The sequence below is a fragment of the Entelurus aequoreus genome, linkage group LG07, assembly GCF_033978785.1.
Source record: "Entelurus aequoreus isolate RoL-2023_Sb linkage group LG07, RoL_Eaeq_v1.1, whole genome shotgun sequence".
Classification (NCBI taxonomy): Eukaryota; Metazoa; Chordata; class Actinopteri; order Syngnathiformes; family Syngnathidae; genus Entelurus; species Entelurus aequoreus.
This window is the reverse complement of record NC_084737.1, coordinates 39,207,572-39,223,157: the sequence shown is the minus strand read 5'-3', so window position 1 is coordinate 39,223,157 and position 15,586 is coordinate 39,207,572. Positions and strand designations below refer to the sequence as shown.

Genomic DNA, 15,586 nt, shown 5'->3' with positions numbered 1-15,586 from the left:
ACCTCTTCTAAAAAAGCAGAGCCTAGATGCCTCTGTTATCAACAACTACAGACCAATTTCAAATCTACCATTCATAAGTAAAATAATTGAGAAAGTTGTCCTCCAACAACTAAATCACTTCTTGGCTTCTACTGGCTGCCACAACAACTTCCAGTCAGGATTTCGACCTCTTCATAGCACAGAGACGGCCCTTCTTAAAGTTATAAATGACATCCGTCTAAACACAGACTCTGGCAAAACTTCAGTATTAATGCTATTGGACCTCAGTGCTGCATTTGACACTGTCGACCACTCAATACTTTTGGACAGGTTGGAAAACTGGGTGGGGATCTCAGGCACAGTTTTAAGCTGGTTCAAGTCATATCTACAAGATAGGAACTATTTTGTTTCCATTGGTGACTTTGTATCAGAACCAACCAACGTAACGTGTGGAGTCCCCCAAGGTTCAATCTTTGGGCCGACTTTATTTAACATCTATATGCTCCCACTAGGACAAATCATGCAAAATAATAACATTGACCATCATTCCTATGCCGATGACACCCAAATCTATGTAGCGCTATCACCAAATGACTATCGCCCCATAGGTCTTCTGTGCCAGTGCATTGAGCAAGTCAAACACTAGATGTGCCAAAATTTCCTACAACTAAATGAAGATAAAACTGAGATAATTGTTTTTGGTGCTAAAAAAGAAAGGTTTAAAGTCATCCAACACCTTCAATCACTGTCCCTGAAAACCTCAAATAAAGCCAGAAATCTTGGGGTTATTTTAGATTCTGATTTACATTTAGACACTAACATCAAATCAGTAACAAAATCGGCCTACTATCACCTCAAAAATGGAACAAGACTTAGAGGGCTCATGTCAGCTCAAGACTTAGAAAAACGTGTACATGCCTTTTATTACCAGTAGGCTAGACTATTGTAATGGTCTCCTTGCAGGTCTTCCCAAAAAAACTGTCAGGCAGCTACAGCTTGTTCAGAACGCTGCTGCTAGAGTTCTAACAAAGACCAAAAAATGTGAGCACATTACACCAATTCTTAAATGTTTACATTGGCTCCCTGTACATCAGAGAATTGATTTCAAAATCCTCCTGCTCACATATAAATCACTACATGGTCTAGGGCCGAAGTATATCACTGATATGCTCCCACTATATAAGCCCTCTAGATCACTAAGATCTTCTGAGACCAATCTGTTAGCGGTTCCCAGAGTAAACTCAAATCAAGGGAGCGCATCATTCAGTCACTATGCAACAAATAGCTGGAATAAACTTCCTGAAGATGTCAGACTCTCCCCAACTTTGACTACTTTTAAAACTAGACTGAAGACTTTTATGTTCACCTTAGCTTTCAGCTAAATCTTTTAATCTTTTAACGTCCGCACTGTTTTTATTTTTATTGTCTGCATTTTAATTTTGCTTTTATTTTCTTTCATTTCACTTTGTTGTCTGTGAAGCACTTTGAGTCTGCCTTGTGTATGAAAAGCGCTATACAAATAAAGTTGCCTTGCCTTGCCTACATTTAAGTGCAGTCAAGGAACATATGCATTATACAGTCTGATAGCTGTCGGTATGAAGGACCTCCTGTGTCGTTCCGTGTTGCATTTTGGGAGTCTGAGCCTTCCACTGAACGTGCTCATTCTCCCTGCAAGGTCCGAGTGTAGTGGGTGTGAGGTGTTGTCCATAATGGCTAGGAGTTTTGCTAGACTTCTCCTCTCTTGTTATTACTTATGACTGATTTATTTACTTAATTCTCATTTTGTTCATTTATATTTTGATTTTATTTTGTGTTGAAAATAAGAATAAAGACATTTAAAAATAATTTTTTAAAGAAATCTTTCACCCAGACTCTGCATCCAGTGGCCCCCAGGCAAATTGAGTTTGTGACCCCTGCAATAGATAGTCACCAAGAGGGACTTCTGTTTACAGATTTAGGAGAACTTCTGTTCCATGCCAATGGAGCCATTGTTTACGTGTCTGTTTTTCATGTTAAGTGGAGAGAAAAACTGTTGATTGATCTTTGAATTCTGTCTCATCAATAACACCACCACACCAGTGAACCTTTGAGAGTAACAATGTCCAACGACAACAGGAGGGAACAACGGCGAGTGACTTGCGCCACTTAATGCTAAAGACAAAGCTAATGTTGATGTCATTTTCGCGCCAATCATATTGACCAACCCATTTTTTATATGGTTGTAAAGAGGTTTTTTTAAGCTTTACGAAACTATTTGATTTAAAAATAAAAATCCTACTTTGCAAAAATGTATCTAAGGTAAGGCCAGAAACCAATTAGACGAAATAAACAAAGGATTACTGTTTACACTGTGTACACACAGTACAGAACTCACTAGTACAAATATATGTAAACCCTAAACCACAGTAAATTATTTTGAAGAAAATACATACAGTATGTTCCAAAGGTTAAATGTCCTTACCATTTTGTTGGTAGACCTGCTGTGGAATTCTTGGGGCACAAACCCGAATTCCCTAAAAAAAATAAAGAGGGTGACTTAAAAACAGGTTGTTCACTCTACCCAGTTTGGCAAAATAACCCTCTCTCACCTCCATAGACAAGGTGCCAGCTCCTTCACTCGCAGGACTGCTTGCCTTGTCTGAGTTCCTCTCACCTTCTGTGCCTTCACTCAACAAGTCCTCAGCCTTATCTACAATATCCTTCAGCTGTTCAATGAACACTTCTTTCTCTAAGGGCAGGATAAAATCATTCTCCACCTGAGGGAAAGGTAAGGCATTTTACTATAACAATGCAAACACTCCCCCCCAAAAAATTATAATTACACATACCAAAAAAAACATTTAAGATAAAAAAAATGATTACAGTATGTTGACGTATGATGATATCTACCACTAACTTGTTAGTGTTTTTCCTTCATACCATATATGTAGCAATCTCTTCAGGCGCATCTCCATCCAAGTCAAATTTAAAGGTGACCATTTTCTGATTGTGCGTTTCCAATTGGCACTCTACCATCTTGTCCCCTGTGTTACATACCTGCAATCAGACAATAACACACTGGTGTTAACGTTATAATGGAGGGCAACACATTTCACTTTTAGAAGGTGCTTTGGCAACGCACATTTAACATGCTAAGCTTAGGTCTGCTAATCTTTTCCTGGCGAGACCGAGTGCGTGTTGACTTGCGGTGGTGTTTGCGGACTTTCACCTCCCCTTTACCACCGTGGGCCCCCTCATAGCCATCACTCATCTCCTTGCCTGATGTGGCATCAGAGTTGACACTGTTTATTAGAAGAAAATAATGCTAGTCAGTATTGTTGTGTTAATTATAACTTAACTACTAACAACCAGCTTTAACTTTAGGTGGATTATAGAAGAAAAACATGTAATAAAAAATGTGCAATCGTACAGACATTAAAATGGGTTTAGCAAAATCATATGATTGTGTGCTTTTTACCAGTGAATATAGTAGTCAATTGTTGGATAGTACCTGTCATAGCTTTGTCCCCCAGTGTGTTTTTCTGCAGCCTGATCCTAGGAACAGAACATTTAAAAAAGCAGAAATAAACTCCTCTCCAATAAAATGACCATTTAATTCATCAGTGTAATATATTTTGCTTTGGACTGACAGCAGAAATTATATCTTCTATTTTATCTCATTGATATTAGAAATTGGCTAATAATATTGTACAGCAGTCCATAATGTTCAATGAGCCATACTCCCGTATTTTGCGACAACTATGGACACATGCCCAGACTGAGTTCGCAGATATTGAGTCCACATACATGTGTGAAACGGACAATATAAGGGATGCATGAATCTAAACTTGTGAATACCAATATTTGTTTTACTGGTAAGAATAAGAGATCTCCAGCCAAGTCAGTGTAGACCTCGGAAAAATATTGGATATTCACCTCTGTGTTAGCCTCAGTCGGACCACTGAGCTGTTGCTGTGTCAGGCTGGAAACTGCAGATCCAGACGATGCTCTCTGAGAATCAGAGAAATGAGGAGGGTAAACCTGACTCTGAACTTGACTTTGGTTCTGCTTTCCCAAATGGCCACAGGTAGCAGGTGTGCCCTGGTCTGACACATTCTGTACAGGTATGGAGAAGACAGTAGGCTGTGTGAGAAAGGTTGGCTAAACAAGGGTGGGATGTTTGACTATTGTCTGTTCCCAAAGAATAAAATAAGATTTAATTTTAAGCATTTTTAAAAACATTTGCTGTATAAGTCAAACTAAACATATAGAGCACACACATGCATACACTATATATACAATATTTCTCTGTTCTCAGCAAGATGGTGAAATGTAGTACTTAATCACAGGCATCATATTTACCTGTGTATGAGGACTGTCGTTTGTGGACAGGTGTGTGCTCAGAGACGAGGCGGTGTGTGTGTATATGGGATGTGTGGTTGGAACTGATACAAATGAAAGTTCTGAGTAACAGGCGTCACCTTGCTGCAAAGCAGAATTGCCCTGATCATATGGAGATGTTGGGATTGTCATTTTACCAAGCACAGGTGAAGGAGGAGGCTTGAGCAACATTGATATGGATGAAACAAAGACATTATCATTGTGAATAGGAGAAATTGGAGAGACAGAGGGAGTTACAGGGTAAGTATACGCAGGGGAAAGGAAGACATGGTTAAGAGAAGATGCTGAAGAATGAGGGGTAGCGTGTGAGTGATGGTGGGAGGCCTGACAGTCAGGAACAGCTGCCATCACCTGGACAGTGGGATACTGTGAAAGAAACTGAAAGAGGAAAGGAAAGTAATGGAAGGAAAGACAAAATCATATTGTCTAAAATAAATTGACTTAGTTTCCAGTCAAGATTATAATCTGGTCCATTAATATTACTAAAGCTCCATTAAACTAAATATGAAATGCGGTAAAATAATTGAACTAAATCATTTGAAGCCCAGCAGACCGAAGTACCTGGCATGAATGTTGTGGCGGTGGTGATGCGGAAATCTGCAGTGGTTGCAGGTACTGACGAACAGCGGTTTCTAGTGTGTGTTGATCAGACATTGTCTGGGTGGTTAAACTGCCCACTGAGTGGGAAAGATTTTGTCCATGGTTCAATCCATCTTGCTCAATCGATGTAATGCTCTGACCATCAGAGATATCCTACAGGACATTAATAAATAAATGAAAGAGAATACTTGTCGGATAAAATTCAGTGGAATGTACAGTTCACAGTTAAAGCTCCAATTTACCTTAACTTATTTTCACTTCAAAGTTTCTATGGAACTGTCTCCTAAGAATTATAATGGCATGCTTAGTCTGACAACTGGGTGGCCTAAAGGTAAAACAGACCCACCTTTTTATTTATCTGAGCAGCATGGCTTTGCTGTGAGGATACTGGATTGCTCTGACAAGTCAGCATCTGGGGAGCTCCTCCATAGGCCTGTGATGTATCAGATGACAGTTGTGCGGTGAGGTACTGACCCTGTTGCTGCACAGCATTGAGGGTAGAATGTGAATAGCTCTGAGAGCCCACATCAGGTAAACTGGTAGTAGAATAGGGTGGATTAGTGCCTGCATGGTCCTGTTGTACTATAGGCTGGGATGTATCCTGGCTTGATTGTGGTACGGTTATCGGTATGGAGTTCTGGCTTTGCTGCTGAAGACAAGGCGTCTGTTCATTTTGGTGACCAGACGATTGAAGATTTTGAGAATGGTGAAGAGGTGGCCTTTGTTGGTGTATATTTTGCATTCTCTCAGGGCTACACTGAACATGTGTCTGCCTATCATGTTGGGTTAGCTGTATACTGCATTGAGTATTTTGCATTGAAGGTTGTTGATAGTCTTGAATGGGTATCTGCTGGCCATAAAGTGCTGATGCAGAGTTCAGGCCAATCTGCTGATTTGGCAGTTTAACCACAGCTTGAACCGGCTGCAAAGCACTAGCAGCTTGTGCCAAATGACACTGGGCCATTGCTACCATAGTTGAGGGTGCACATGTAAGAGGGCAACTTTGTTCTGACTGCTGTGCTGGTGGAGTAGTTGTGGCATCTGTAGTTGTTTGCTGAACTGAAGTTTGATAACCTGGCACAGAATAGGTCTGATGCTGGGTTGAAACAATACAGTTCAAAGTTGCTTGCTGTGGATGGTGACATTGTGTCTGGTAACACTGTGCAACATGTTGGGGCCCAGATGATGCTGAAATACTTGGTGCTGACTGCTGTTGCGCATTTGAAGGTGTGTAACAACCACTGGCTCCGTGACGGAGGTTGACTGAGCATGAAGTAGCTTGATTTGGTGTTGCAGCACCGAGTTGGAAAGCATATGGAGCAGAAGGGAAACTTTGTCCAGGCTGGATGTACTGGTAGGATGTGAAATCAGCTGGTTTATTCTGTTGGCCCACAGAACTGGTCTAATAGGCATAAAAAAAGGGAGATTTATATACAGTATTAGGATTTTAAAAATTGTCATGGTAAACATTTTTCAAAACAATTACAGACATGTAATGTGAGTATAAAAAGAAGGACGTAAAGAAGCTAACATCAGGACAAAAAGAACAAAACAGTTGGTCACACTTTCTTCAATAAAAAGGTGATTTACACAAGAGCAAAGGAGGAATGGAGCTGTTGCACTGGACTAGTAAGGCAATGTGTTATCACTGTTCATTGTTGAGAAAAGCAGTGGCAAGTTCATCTGCAAGGAGTTACTGCATTAGATAATCAACAACAAACTATTTTGCCGCAATTAGCAGGCTTCTGAACAAGAATGTGGTCAGCTTTGGGAGCTTAGGTAGAAAGCAAGAATTAGCAAGTGGATAGGAGACCAGATCCCCTTCAAGCAGAGTAATGCTGGCCCTTGTTAAAGGCAGGAAGAAAAAAGCTAGTCTACTGTTTTAACCTACCACTCCTACAGCAATTTGCTGTTCTGGTGCCAAGAATTTATCTTCGCAGGCATCAAACAAACTGGCACTCAGGGGACTCTTCGGGTTGCCATCTTCAGCAGCACTGAGCGTTCTGTGAGAAGCTGAGGAGTGAATCGAAGGGTGCTGGGTGGATGCAGTGCGACATGGTGGTCCTTTCTGATTGATTATATTAAACAAGGACTTCTGCAGCAGTAGGAAATCTAAACAATCAGTTGAACCTTTATGGTTTCCTAAACCTGTTTCAGGAAATGTTCCCATTGAGGACAGGCAGTATTTTGAATCAGTAGATGGATGGTGCTGTATTCCTCCCTGTGACCCCAGATGAAGCAAAGAGAGCGAGGCCTTCCGCATATGAACTCTTTGCTTTGCCAGATGGTTGCTGTGATGACAGGTTAGATTGCTAATGTCAGAATGTCTGCGGCGACTTGTCACAGGTAGTGTGATATTTCCACTGGTAGCCTCAGCTTTTGAGTGATGTTCCCATTGGTTTTCTATCACTACAGGGGTGGAACTGACTGATCTCCAAGAATGTTTTAGAGCATGTAGTTGAGCAATGCATTTTGCATGGTAAGTATCAATAACAGGAGCACTTCCTCTGCGGACTGCAGTTCCAAATCGAATACTAAGCTCTGGGCTTTGCACTTCCCCCCATACATCACCTGTATCACAGGAGTGAGGCCGATCTGTCTGAAAAGGTATACTTCGCTGGCACTGATTGAGAAGCAACCCAAGAGGCAAAACACACATAATTAGCAGGTCACAACAAAATGAATGAAATCAAAACCATACATTCACTTCTAGCTATGACATAATTGAACATAGTCTCCTCTGTGTCAATAGTTATGTGTATTTTTACAAATCTGAATGTACAGGGTCAACATGGGTCTGTATGCTCTGAATACAAACCTGTTGCATTGCCATAGCGATCGGCTCCAGCAGGGACTGATAGGGGCCACTCCGCTGGCTGCTGTGGGAATCCGAGTACACAGTGGAACCCTTGCCACTGTCGAAAGTGCTGTCTGCTACAAAGACACATAATGAGGGAAACATAAAAAGTCAAAGATTAGGCTTTAGCTCATATGAACAGATAGCTCACTATGTGGCTGCATTGAGCATACTTTTGCCTGAAATCTGTGTATGTAGTTTTTATACTTTACACTTTCATACACAATTTGGCAACAGCTCTGTTCTCTTTAAGTCTTTAACGTTTCCCTTTTGCTTTTATGTGTTTTTATCCTATTTTTGTGGACTTTTTGAACCTGTTGTGCAACCACATAATTTCCCCACAGTGGGATAATTAGTCTATCCTACCCTATCCATTTCCCAACAATGCAGTTTTAATGCATTACCCCCCCAGACAGGCTGTAAAAGAGGGGCTTACATGTGACTGAAGTGACACTGGCTGGCGGGGTATGCAGTCTGTTGTGCTGTTCAGAGTCTAGCTCTGGTTCCACCAAAAGAGGCTGTCTTGCATGTGCATCTCTAGAAGCAATACACTGAGAAGGTGCCTTTTGAAAGCCATTCCCCCCATCCATTTGATTAGCAGCCGATACAGTTCTCTCTCTTCTCCATTTGATCAGTGCTACACGGTCCCTAATAGATTTTCCAACAGTCTTAGCGTCACTTTCATGAAAGAATCCAGACTCCACCTAAAAAAGAAAGAGTATGACTCCCAGGTTATTTAAAAACTGACTTTTAATCCATTCAAAATGCCACCTTCTTCACATACCATCTCTTGCGCCACCAGTTCTGGGACTTCTTTTTCCAGGTCAAACGCAAACTCAATGGCTCCGCTTTCCTTGTACTTCCCTTTCAATTTCTTATGGTCCTCCACCCACAATTTTAGAGCTATTGATGTCTTTTTCCCATCATCCTCCTCAGCAAGTTCCACCCTCACCCCTGTATCCTCCGCAAAGAAGGCGTGGTTCAGGAGGTCTTTGATTGTGTACCTGTTGGATGTACAGTAAAGAATGAAGTTTGGCACAAATACAGGGATATTTGTTTGTTCTTCATTGTAAAATTAGTCAATCCGTAATTTTTTCAAATTGATTATTTTATATGAAAGCCATGCAACCATTGTTGAGCGTCCAGCCAGCGACACTTTAAGTTTAGAAATCTGACAACACAGATGGTTGAGGGCCATTACAAAATCACATCTTCAAATTGAAGCAAAAATGATCAAGAATAGATTGTCAAATGATTATTTAGAATTAATAAATAGGTAAATAAATACAATAAAATTGTACTTGTGTAACAAAACAAGGTTATGCGATTTTTGGTAACAAAAGCATGAGAAAAACACACTTTGATGGCACTTACCTCTCCTCTCTCCTTTGGCAGATGCATTCCCCAATAATCTCCTTGATTTCAGGATCCACAACCTTGTTGTAACTGGCTGGCTTGACTCCCTGAAATCCAAATCAAACATTGGAATGCCACATACCATCAAAGGACAGTGGTTTGAAAATAAATGTAAGTCCAGCTCTATCTTGCAAAAACAGTTTTTAAAGAGTATGAGAACAATGCATCATGGAGACGAGTATTTTACTATTTTGTCTAATTTCAAAAAGGTATACCCAGTATGGTGGTGCAAAGCCAAAAAGTGCCATCTTCTTACCAACAAAATACTGAATACAAGAAAGCAGGCAACTGCACCAAGTGTAACATATGCACTCATGTATGCAGGTGGTGTAACAATCGCCGCACTTACATTTGATCAGTTGCCTTTTAATATCCCATAGTGTTCCCAGTGGGGTATTCTGATATGCATACAGTAGAAATACAGAATCAAGAGACAAGCATTCTGATGCCGGCCAGTTAATAAGGGAATATTAAAAGATTTCCTTCATTTTACACCTTGGCAAGTCTCAATGTGAAGGATCAATATTTACCATTATATAGGTATCTATGCTTGGAGACATCTAACATTTTTGTTATTTGTCATTCCACTTGGCTAATTGTAAGTGAGCATAAAAAAGTGAAAAGTAAATAAATACCCGGTGATTATTTTGTGCAGAAAAGAAGAGGCCTAAGATGCTATACATGGGAAAGGTAGGCAGTAAAGACAGCCTTAAACACATAGCCATGATAGTGCATGATACTGTCTGCCTTGAAGTATCAAAACAAAAAATTAAATTTTCCTTGAAACAAGTGGTTCCCTTAATTATCCGAACACAGGAAGAAGGAAAAATTAACTGTGCAACACTTATGTCTCATAAAGTTTCCACTGGAGCAAATTAGAACCAAACATACAGTGGCAAATGACTTGTGTTTACTGGAGAGGCTACTACTGAAGAAAGACTTTGATAAATACTTCTGAGTCTGAGTCAACAGAGAAAAGCATGGTAAGTAAGGTTTTACTGTTAATGCACTTTTTCTTATTTCTACAAACGGGAAATCATGTATAAAAGTTGTACTTACACTTGTGACTTTACGGTAAATCTGTGCAGCATTCTGACATTCTGAATAGGGGTATTCCGAGGTGGCCATTTCTAGCATACACATGCCAAAGGCGTAGACATCCACAGCTTCATCATAGTGCTCTTCATACATCTCTGGAGCCATAAATTCTGGAGTGCCTGAAATGACAGATGGAGTAATGTAGGGGAGAACAGGGTGGGTTGTCACACGTTTTAATCTCCTTTGAGTTGCATATCATCAAAACATATTTTATTAGTCATTTTAATTATATAGTGAAGCTTAAGGTGTTGGCTTGAAATGTGTATCCCTCTCATTTTACAAGTTGTTGGAACACAATAATAAACTATCAAAGACACTGTGAAACTTTGTGACAACCAACACCATCACAGAGATGGTTGCCACACACTATAGCAGGTATATTCAACTAAATGGTTTTCTGGGGCCACATTTCTAGAAAGCTAAGGACCGGGGGCCGGATTGTCTCTCTTTTTATTCAATCCATCCATCTTCTAACGCTTGTCCCTTTCCAGGTCGCGGGGGGGCTGGTGTCTATCCCAGCTGCACTGAGGCGGAAGGCAGGGTACACCCTGGACATGTCGCCACCTCATCGCAGGGCCAACACAGATAGACATTCAATGTTATTCTTGTTTTGTGTGAGTGTCTATAAATTGTTATTAGGTATAAATGTGAGTGTGAATGATTGTTTGTCTATATGTCCCCTGTGATTGGCTGGTGACCAGTCTAGGGTGTACCCCATCTCAATCCCAAAGTCAGTTGGAATAGGGTTCTGCAAACCCGCAACTCTAATGAGGATAAGCAGTATTGAAAATGGATGGATATTTATTTAGTCAGGGTTACACACAAATTCACAAATAAATTGCCCTGTCTATACAAGAGGAGCACAATGCTGTTTTTAAGCACTTAGTAGGGCTGATTGATTTTGAGAAAAAACTTAATTGCAATTTATTTTCTCCAAAATTGCGATTCGATTTGCGATTTTTATATTTCATACATAAAAATGCATAAAACTGTGAACATAGTGAGTGAAGGAAGACATGTTGCTTTTAGACTGCCAAACAATATATAATTTCCTGGTGCTACACATTAGAACAATTAGAAATAATTGACTTTCAAAAAAATGTGGCTTTCTGCAGACAGACTCAGAGCTTTTGTCTCCATCATGCTCTTGAACCAAAGAAATAATTGTAAATGTAATGTACCGTATGTTTCGGATTATAAATAGCTCCGGAGTATAAATCGCACTGGCCGAAAATGCATAATAAAGAAGGAAAAAAACATATATAAGTCGCACAAGAGCATTGGCGTTTTTAGGCCTATTTTAGGGGGGCTCAAGCCCCCCTAAAATGTTCTTAAGCCCCCCTGAATAATTTGGTGTTAAAATATAAATAAATAAATAAAATCTTTTTTTTTTTTTTACAAATACATGCCGACATATTCATTATAAAGTGGCCCGAATATGAGTTTAAATAAATAATCATATAACCTGTCATTATTCACTCAGTTTCCCCTCACTTCATAGCGTAAGGTAGAGAGCCCCTTTAGTGCGTCGGTATCCAATCCATTCCACTTGTTCATATAGAAAATGCCCACATCACTCAAAATCCAGTCCGCATTTTCTCTGCGACCTTGCTTGCGGTCCTGCAGGTGTACGAAGCACATTAACACACAGCACTGCAGAACAAGAACCTTGTGTCTGCAATTGTAAATAATTTCGTTTTTAAGTTTTGTGTTTCTTGTAGAATCTATATAAAGTAATATACATTAGCCTATTGTTAAAATAATGAAAACATCATTAAATATATTTGTTTTATTGTATTGTTACATTAATAGCTGTTGTATTATTATAGGATGGCTTGTTAAACATTTCATAGGATTTTCAGAGGGTGAAAAAACCAAGACATTTAATATAAAATGTAAAATTAATAAATACATAAAAAGAAAAAGAAAAAAAATAGTTAAAAGCCATCGTCCCGGGGAGCATTTAATTTCGTCCCGTGCATTTTTTTTACCGTCCCCGGGACGACGGGGACGGTAATCTCAAACCCTGGAAGTTACATTTTATTGTTTGCATTATTTGTTTCAACATTGCACTTTGAAAATGGTCCCTCAGTTCTTTGATAGCTTTGGCTCTTTTTCAGATCAGCAGACGGACTCTAAGTCTTTCTTATTTACAGTATATATAAAAGTTTGTAATTTCTATTCAGACTTCCATATATATATAATTTCTTTAACGGCTTGCCATTATATATACAAACCCTGTTTCCATATGAGTTGGGAAATGTGTTAGATGTAAATATAAACGGAATGCAATGATTTGCAAATCCTTTTCAACCCATATTCAATTGAATGCACTACTAAGACAAGATATTTGATGTTCAAACTCAAACTTTTTTTTTTTTGCAAATAATAATTAACTTAGAATTCCATGGCTGCAACACGTGCCAAAGTAGTTGGGAAAGGGCATGTTCACCACTGTGTTACATGGCCTTTCCTTTTAACAACATTTAATAAACGTTTGGGAACTGAGGAGACACATTTTTTAAGCTTCTCAGTGGAATTCTTTCCCATTCTTGCTTGATGTACAGCTTAAGTTGTTCAACAGTCCGGGGGTCTCCGTTGTGGTATTTTAGGCTTCATAATGCGCCACACATTTTCAATGGGAGACAGGTCTGGACTACAGGCAGGCCAGTCTAGTACCCGCAGTCTTTTACTATGAAGCTACGTTGACGTAACGCGTGGCTTGGCATCGTCTTGCTGAAATAAGCAGGGGCGTCCATGGTAACGTTGCTTGGATGGCAACATATGTTGCTCCAAAACCTGTATGTACCTTTCAGCATTAATGGCGCCTTCACAGATGTGTAAGTTACCCATGTCTTGGGCACTAATACACCCCCATACCATCACACATGCTGGCTTTTACACTTTGCGCCTATAACAATCCGGATGGTTCTTTTCCTCTTTGGTCCTGAGGACACGACGTCCACAGTTTCCAAAAACAATTTGAAATGTGGACTCGTCAGACCACAGAACACTTTTCCACTTTGTATCAGTCCATCTTAGATGAGCTCAGGGCCAGCGAAGCCGACTGCGTTTCTGGGTGTTGTTGATAAACGGTTTTTGCCTTGCATAGGAGAGTTTTAACTTGCACTTACAGATGTAGCGACCAACTGTAGTTACTGACAGTGGGTTTCTGAAGTGTTCCTGAGCCCATGTGGTGATATCCTTTACACACTGATGTCGCTTGTTGATGCAGTACAGCCTGAGGGATCGAAGGTCACGGGCTTTGCTGCTTACGTGCAGTGATATCTCCAGATTCTCTGAACCCTTTGATGATATTACGGACCGTAGATGGTGAAATCCCTAAATTCCTTGCAATAGCTGGTTGAGAAAGGTTTTTCTTAAACTGTTCAACAATTTGCTCACGCATTTGTTGACAAAGTGGTGACCCTCGCCCCATCCTTGTTTGTGAATGACTGAGCATTTCATGGAATCTACTTTTATACCCAATCATGGCACCCACCTGTTCCCAATTTGCCTGTTCACCTGTGGGATGTTCCAAATAAGTGTTTGATGAGCATTCCTCAACTTTATCAGTATTTATTGCCACCTTTCCCAACTTCTTTGTTACGTGTTGCTGGCATCAAATTCTAAAGTTAATGATTATTTGCAAATAAAAAAAATGTTTATCAGTTTGAACATCAAATATGTTGTCTTTGTAGCATATTCAACTGAATATGGGTTGAAAATGATTTGCAAATCATTGTATTCCGTTTATATTTACATCTAACACAATTTCCCAACTCATATGGAAACGGGGTTTGTATATATAAATATATTATATACAAGCCAAATTATCCCGATCCAGATATTACTTTAATTCAAGTAATTAAGTAATATTTCCAGGGCTTGAATTGAACCATTTTAGTCACATATGTGCCCAAAATGTAATCTGTGCAACTTCAAAATATTTGGGAACAAACAATTATTGTATTGTGAGCTAAAGTCGTGGCATTAGTCTCTATGTTGTGAATTAATAACATAGAGGCTAATGCCATGACTTTCATTGTGTTTCAGTGTATCTTGAAGGATCATGCAAGTAATTGTTTCTTGTTGATGCTGTAAAAAAAATTTCACTGTGCAAACCCATGTTTGTTGTTGTACTGAACACAGATTGAAAATAAACCCACTGAAATATTAATAATAACAATGATTAATTTCTATGTCTTTGTTAGCAGTTTGTGAAGTTTTGTGCTCGTGCGCTATGTTCGCTCGCATCCTGTGCATCTCCTGGGGGCTAAGCCCCCCCTGACCTTAAAAGCTAGTGACGCCCCTGCACTAGAGTATAAGTCGCATTTTTTTGGGAAATTTATTTGATAAAGTCCAACACCAAGAATATACATTTAAAAGGCAATTTAAAATAAATAAAGAATAGTGAACAACTGAATAAGTGTACGTTATATGACGCATAAATAACGAACTGAGAACGTGCCTGGTATGTTAACGTATCATATTATGGTAAGAGTCATTCAAATAACTATAACATATAGAACATGCTATTCAGTTACCAAACAATCGGTCACTCCTAATCGCTAATCTCATGATCAATTTTCATAGGTACGGAAGTAGTAGCAGGTAGCATCTTTTTTTTCACAATGCACTTCTGCCATGAGCCGCCCCGGCCAAATTTTTATTGGTTGACGTATGTGTGTGTGTGTGTGTGACGGTTGCTGATATACGCCTAGTCTCTTACGTGAATGAGATAAATAATATTATTTGATATTTTACGGTAATGTGTAAATAATTTCACACATAAATCGCTCCAGAGAATAAATCGCACCCCCGCCAAACTATGAAAAAAACTGCGATTTATAATCCGAAAAATACGGTAATCATAATATATAATAAAACATGCAAGTTACCATTTAAAAGGATATACATTTTTATTTCTCATTACAGTAGAATTGTTTACTATTGTACTGTATTTGGAAGGTAAACAACTTTATCCTACATAAATTGACAAACAAAATAAAATGGACTAATTTCTGCAAGCAAAACGTTAACTTAAATTAAGATTTGGCATCTTAAAGTGCATTTTTTTTCCCCAGTTGGAAAAACTCGGTCGGACATTGTCTTGCTTGTTCCTCCGTGTTGATAGGCTAATAATGCCCATCTGATTTAAAGCTGAACTATTCCCACAATTTGACATTTGGTTTTGTAATCATATTTTTTTACTCAGCGGCGAGTAGGGAGGCTGTCGGTCCATGCTTCCTGTGT

The 15,586-nt window shown here is 39.4% G+C and overlaps 1 protein-coding gene across 10 annotated transcripts in view; it reads right to left on the bottom strand.

The window, feature by feature from the left end:
* The window catches only part of LOC133653831 (serine/threonine-protein kinase WNK2), a 74,271-nt gene that overhangs the window by 29,813 nt on the left and 28,872 nt on the right, over nucleotides 1–15,586 (bottom strand). For 7 of the 10 annotated variants that reach the window (XR_009826777.1, XR_009826778.1, XR_009826779.1 and 4 more), the window contains exons 5-18: nucleotides 10,292–10,449; nucleotides 9,191–9,279; nucleotides 8,601–8,820; nucleotides 8,253–8,520; nucleotides 7,778–7,893; nucleotides 6,851–7,582; nucleotides 5,306–6,361; nucleotides 4,921–5,112; nucleotides 3,895–4,074; nucleotides 3,470–3,513; nucleotides 3,101–3,260; nucleotides 2,899–3,015; nucleotides 2,568–2,735; nucleotides 2,441–2,492 (exon numbers count right to left, since the gene is read on the bottom strand). Coding sequence is in view for 7 of the 10 variants with exons in the window: in XM_062053556.1 (XP_061909540.1) it covers nucleotides 2,441–2,492; nucleotides 2,568–2,735; nucleotides 2,899–3,015; nucleotides 3,101–3,260; nucleotides 3,470–3,513; nucleotides 3,895–4,074; nucleotides 4,921–5,112; nucleotides 5,306–6,361; nucleotides 6,851–7,582; nucleotides 7,778–7,893; nucleotides 8,253–8,520; nucleotides 8,601–8,820; nucleotides 9,191–9,279; nucleotides 10,292–10,449 (3,552 nt within the window). In the remaining 3 variants the exon portion in view is untranslated. The remainder of the gene's footprint in view (nucleotides 1–2,440; nucleotides 2,493–2,567; nucleotides 2,736–2,898; nucleotides 3,016–3,100; nucleotides 3,261–3,469; nucleotides 3,514–3,894; nucleotides 4,075–4,920; nucleotides 5,113–5,305; nucleotides 6,362–6,850; nucleotides 7,583–7,777; nucleotides 7,894–8,252; nucleotides 8,521–8,600; nucleotides 8,821–9,190; nucleotides 9,280–10,291; nucleotides 10,450–15,586) is intronic. The other 3 variants (XM_062053559.1, XM_062053561.1, XM_062053562.1) reach the window with 3 other exon arrangements.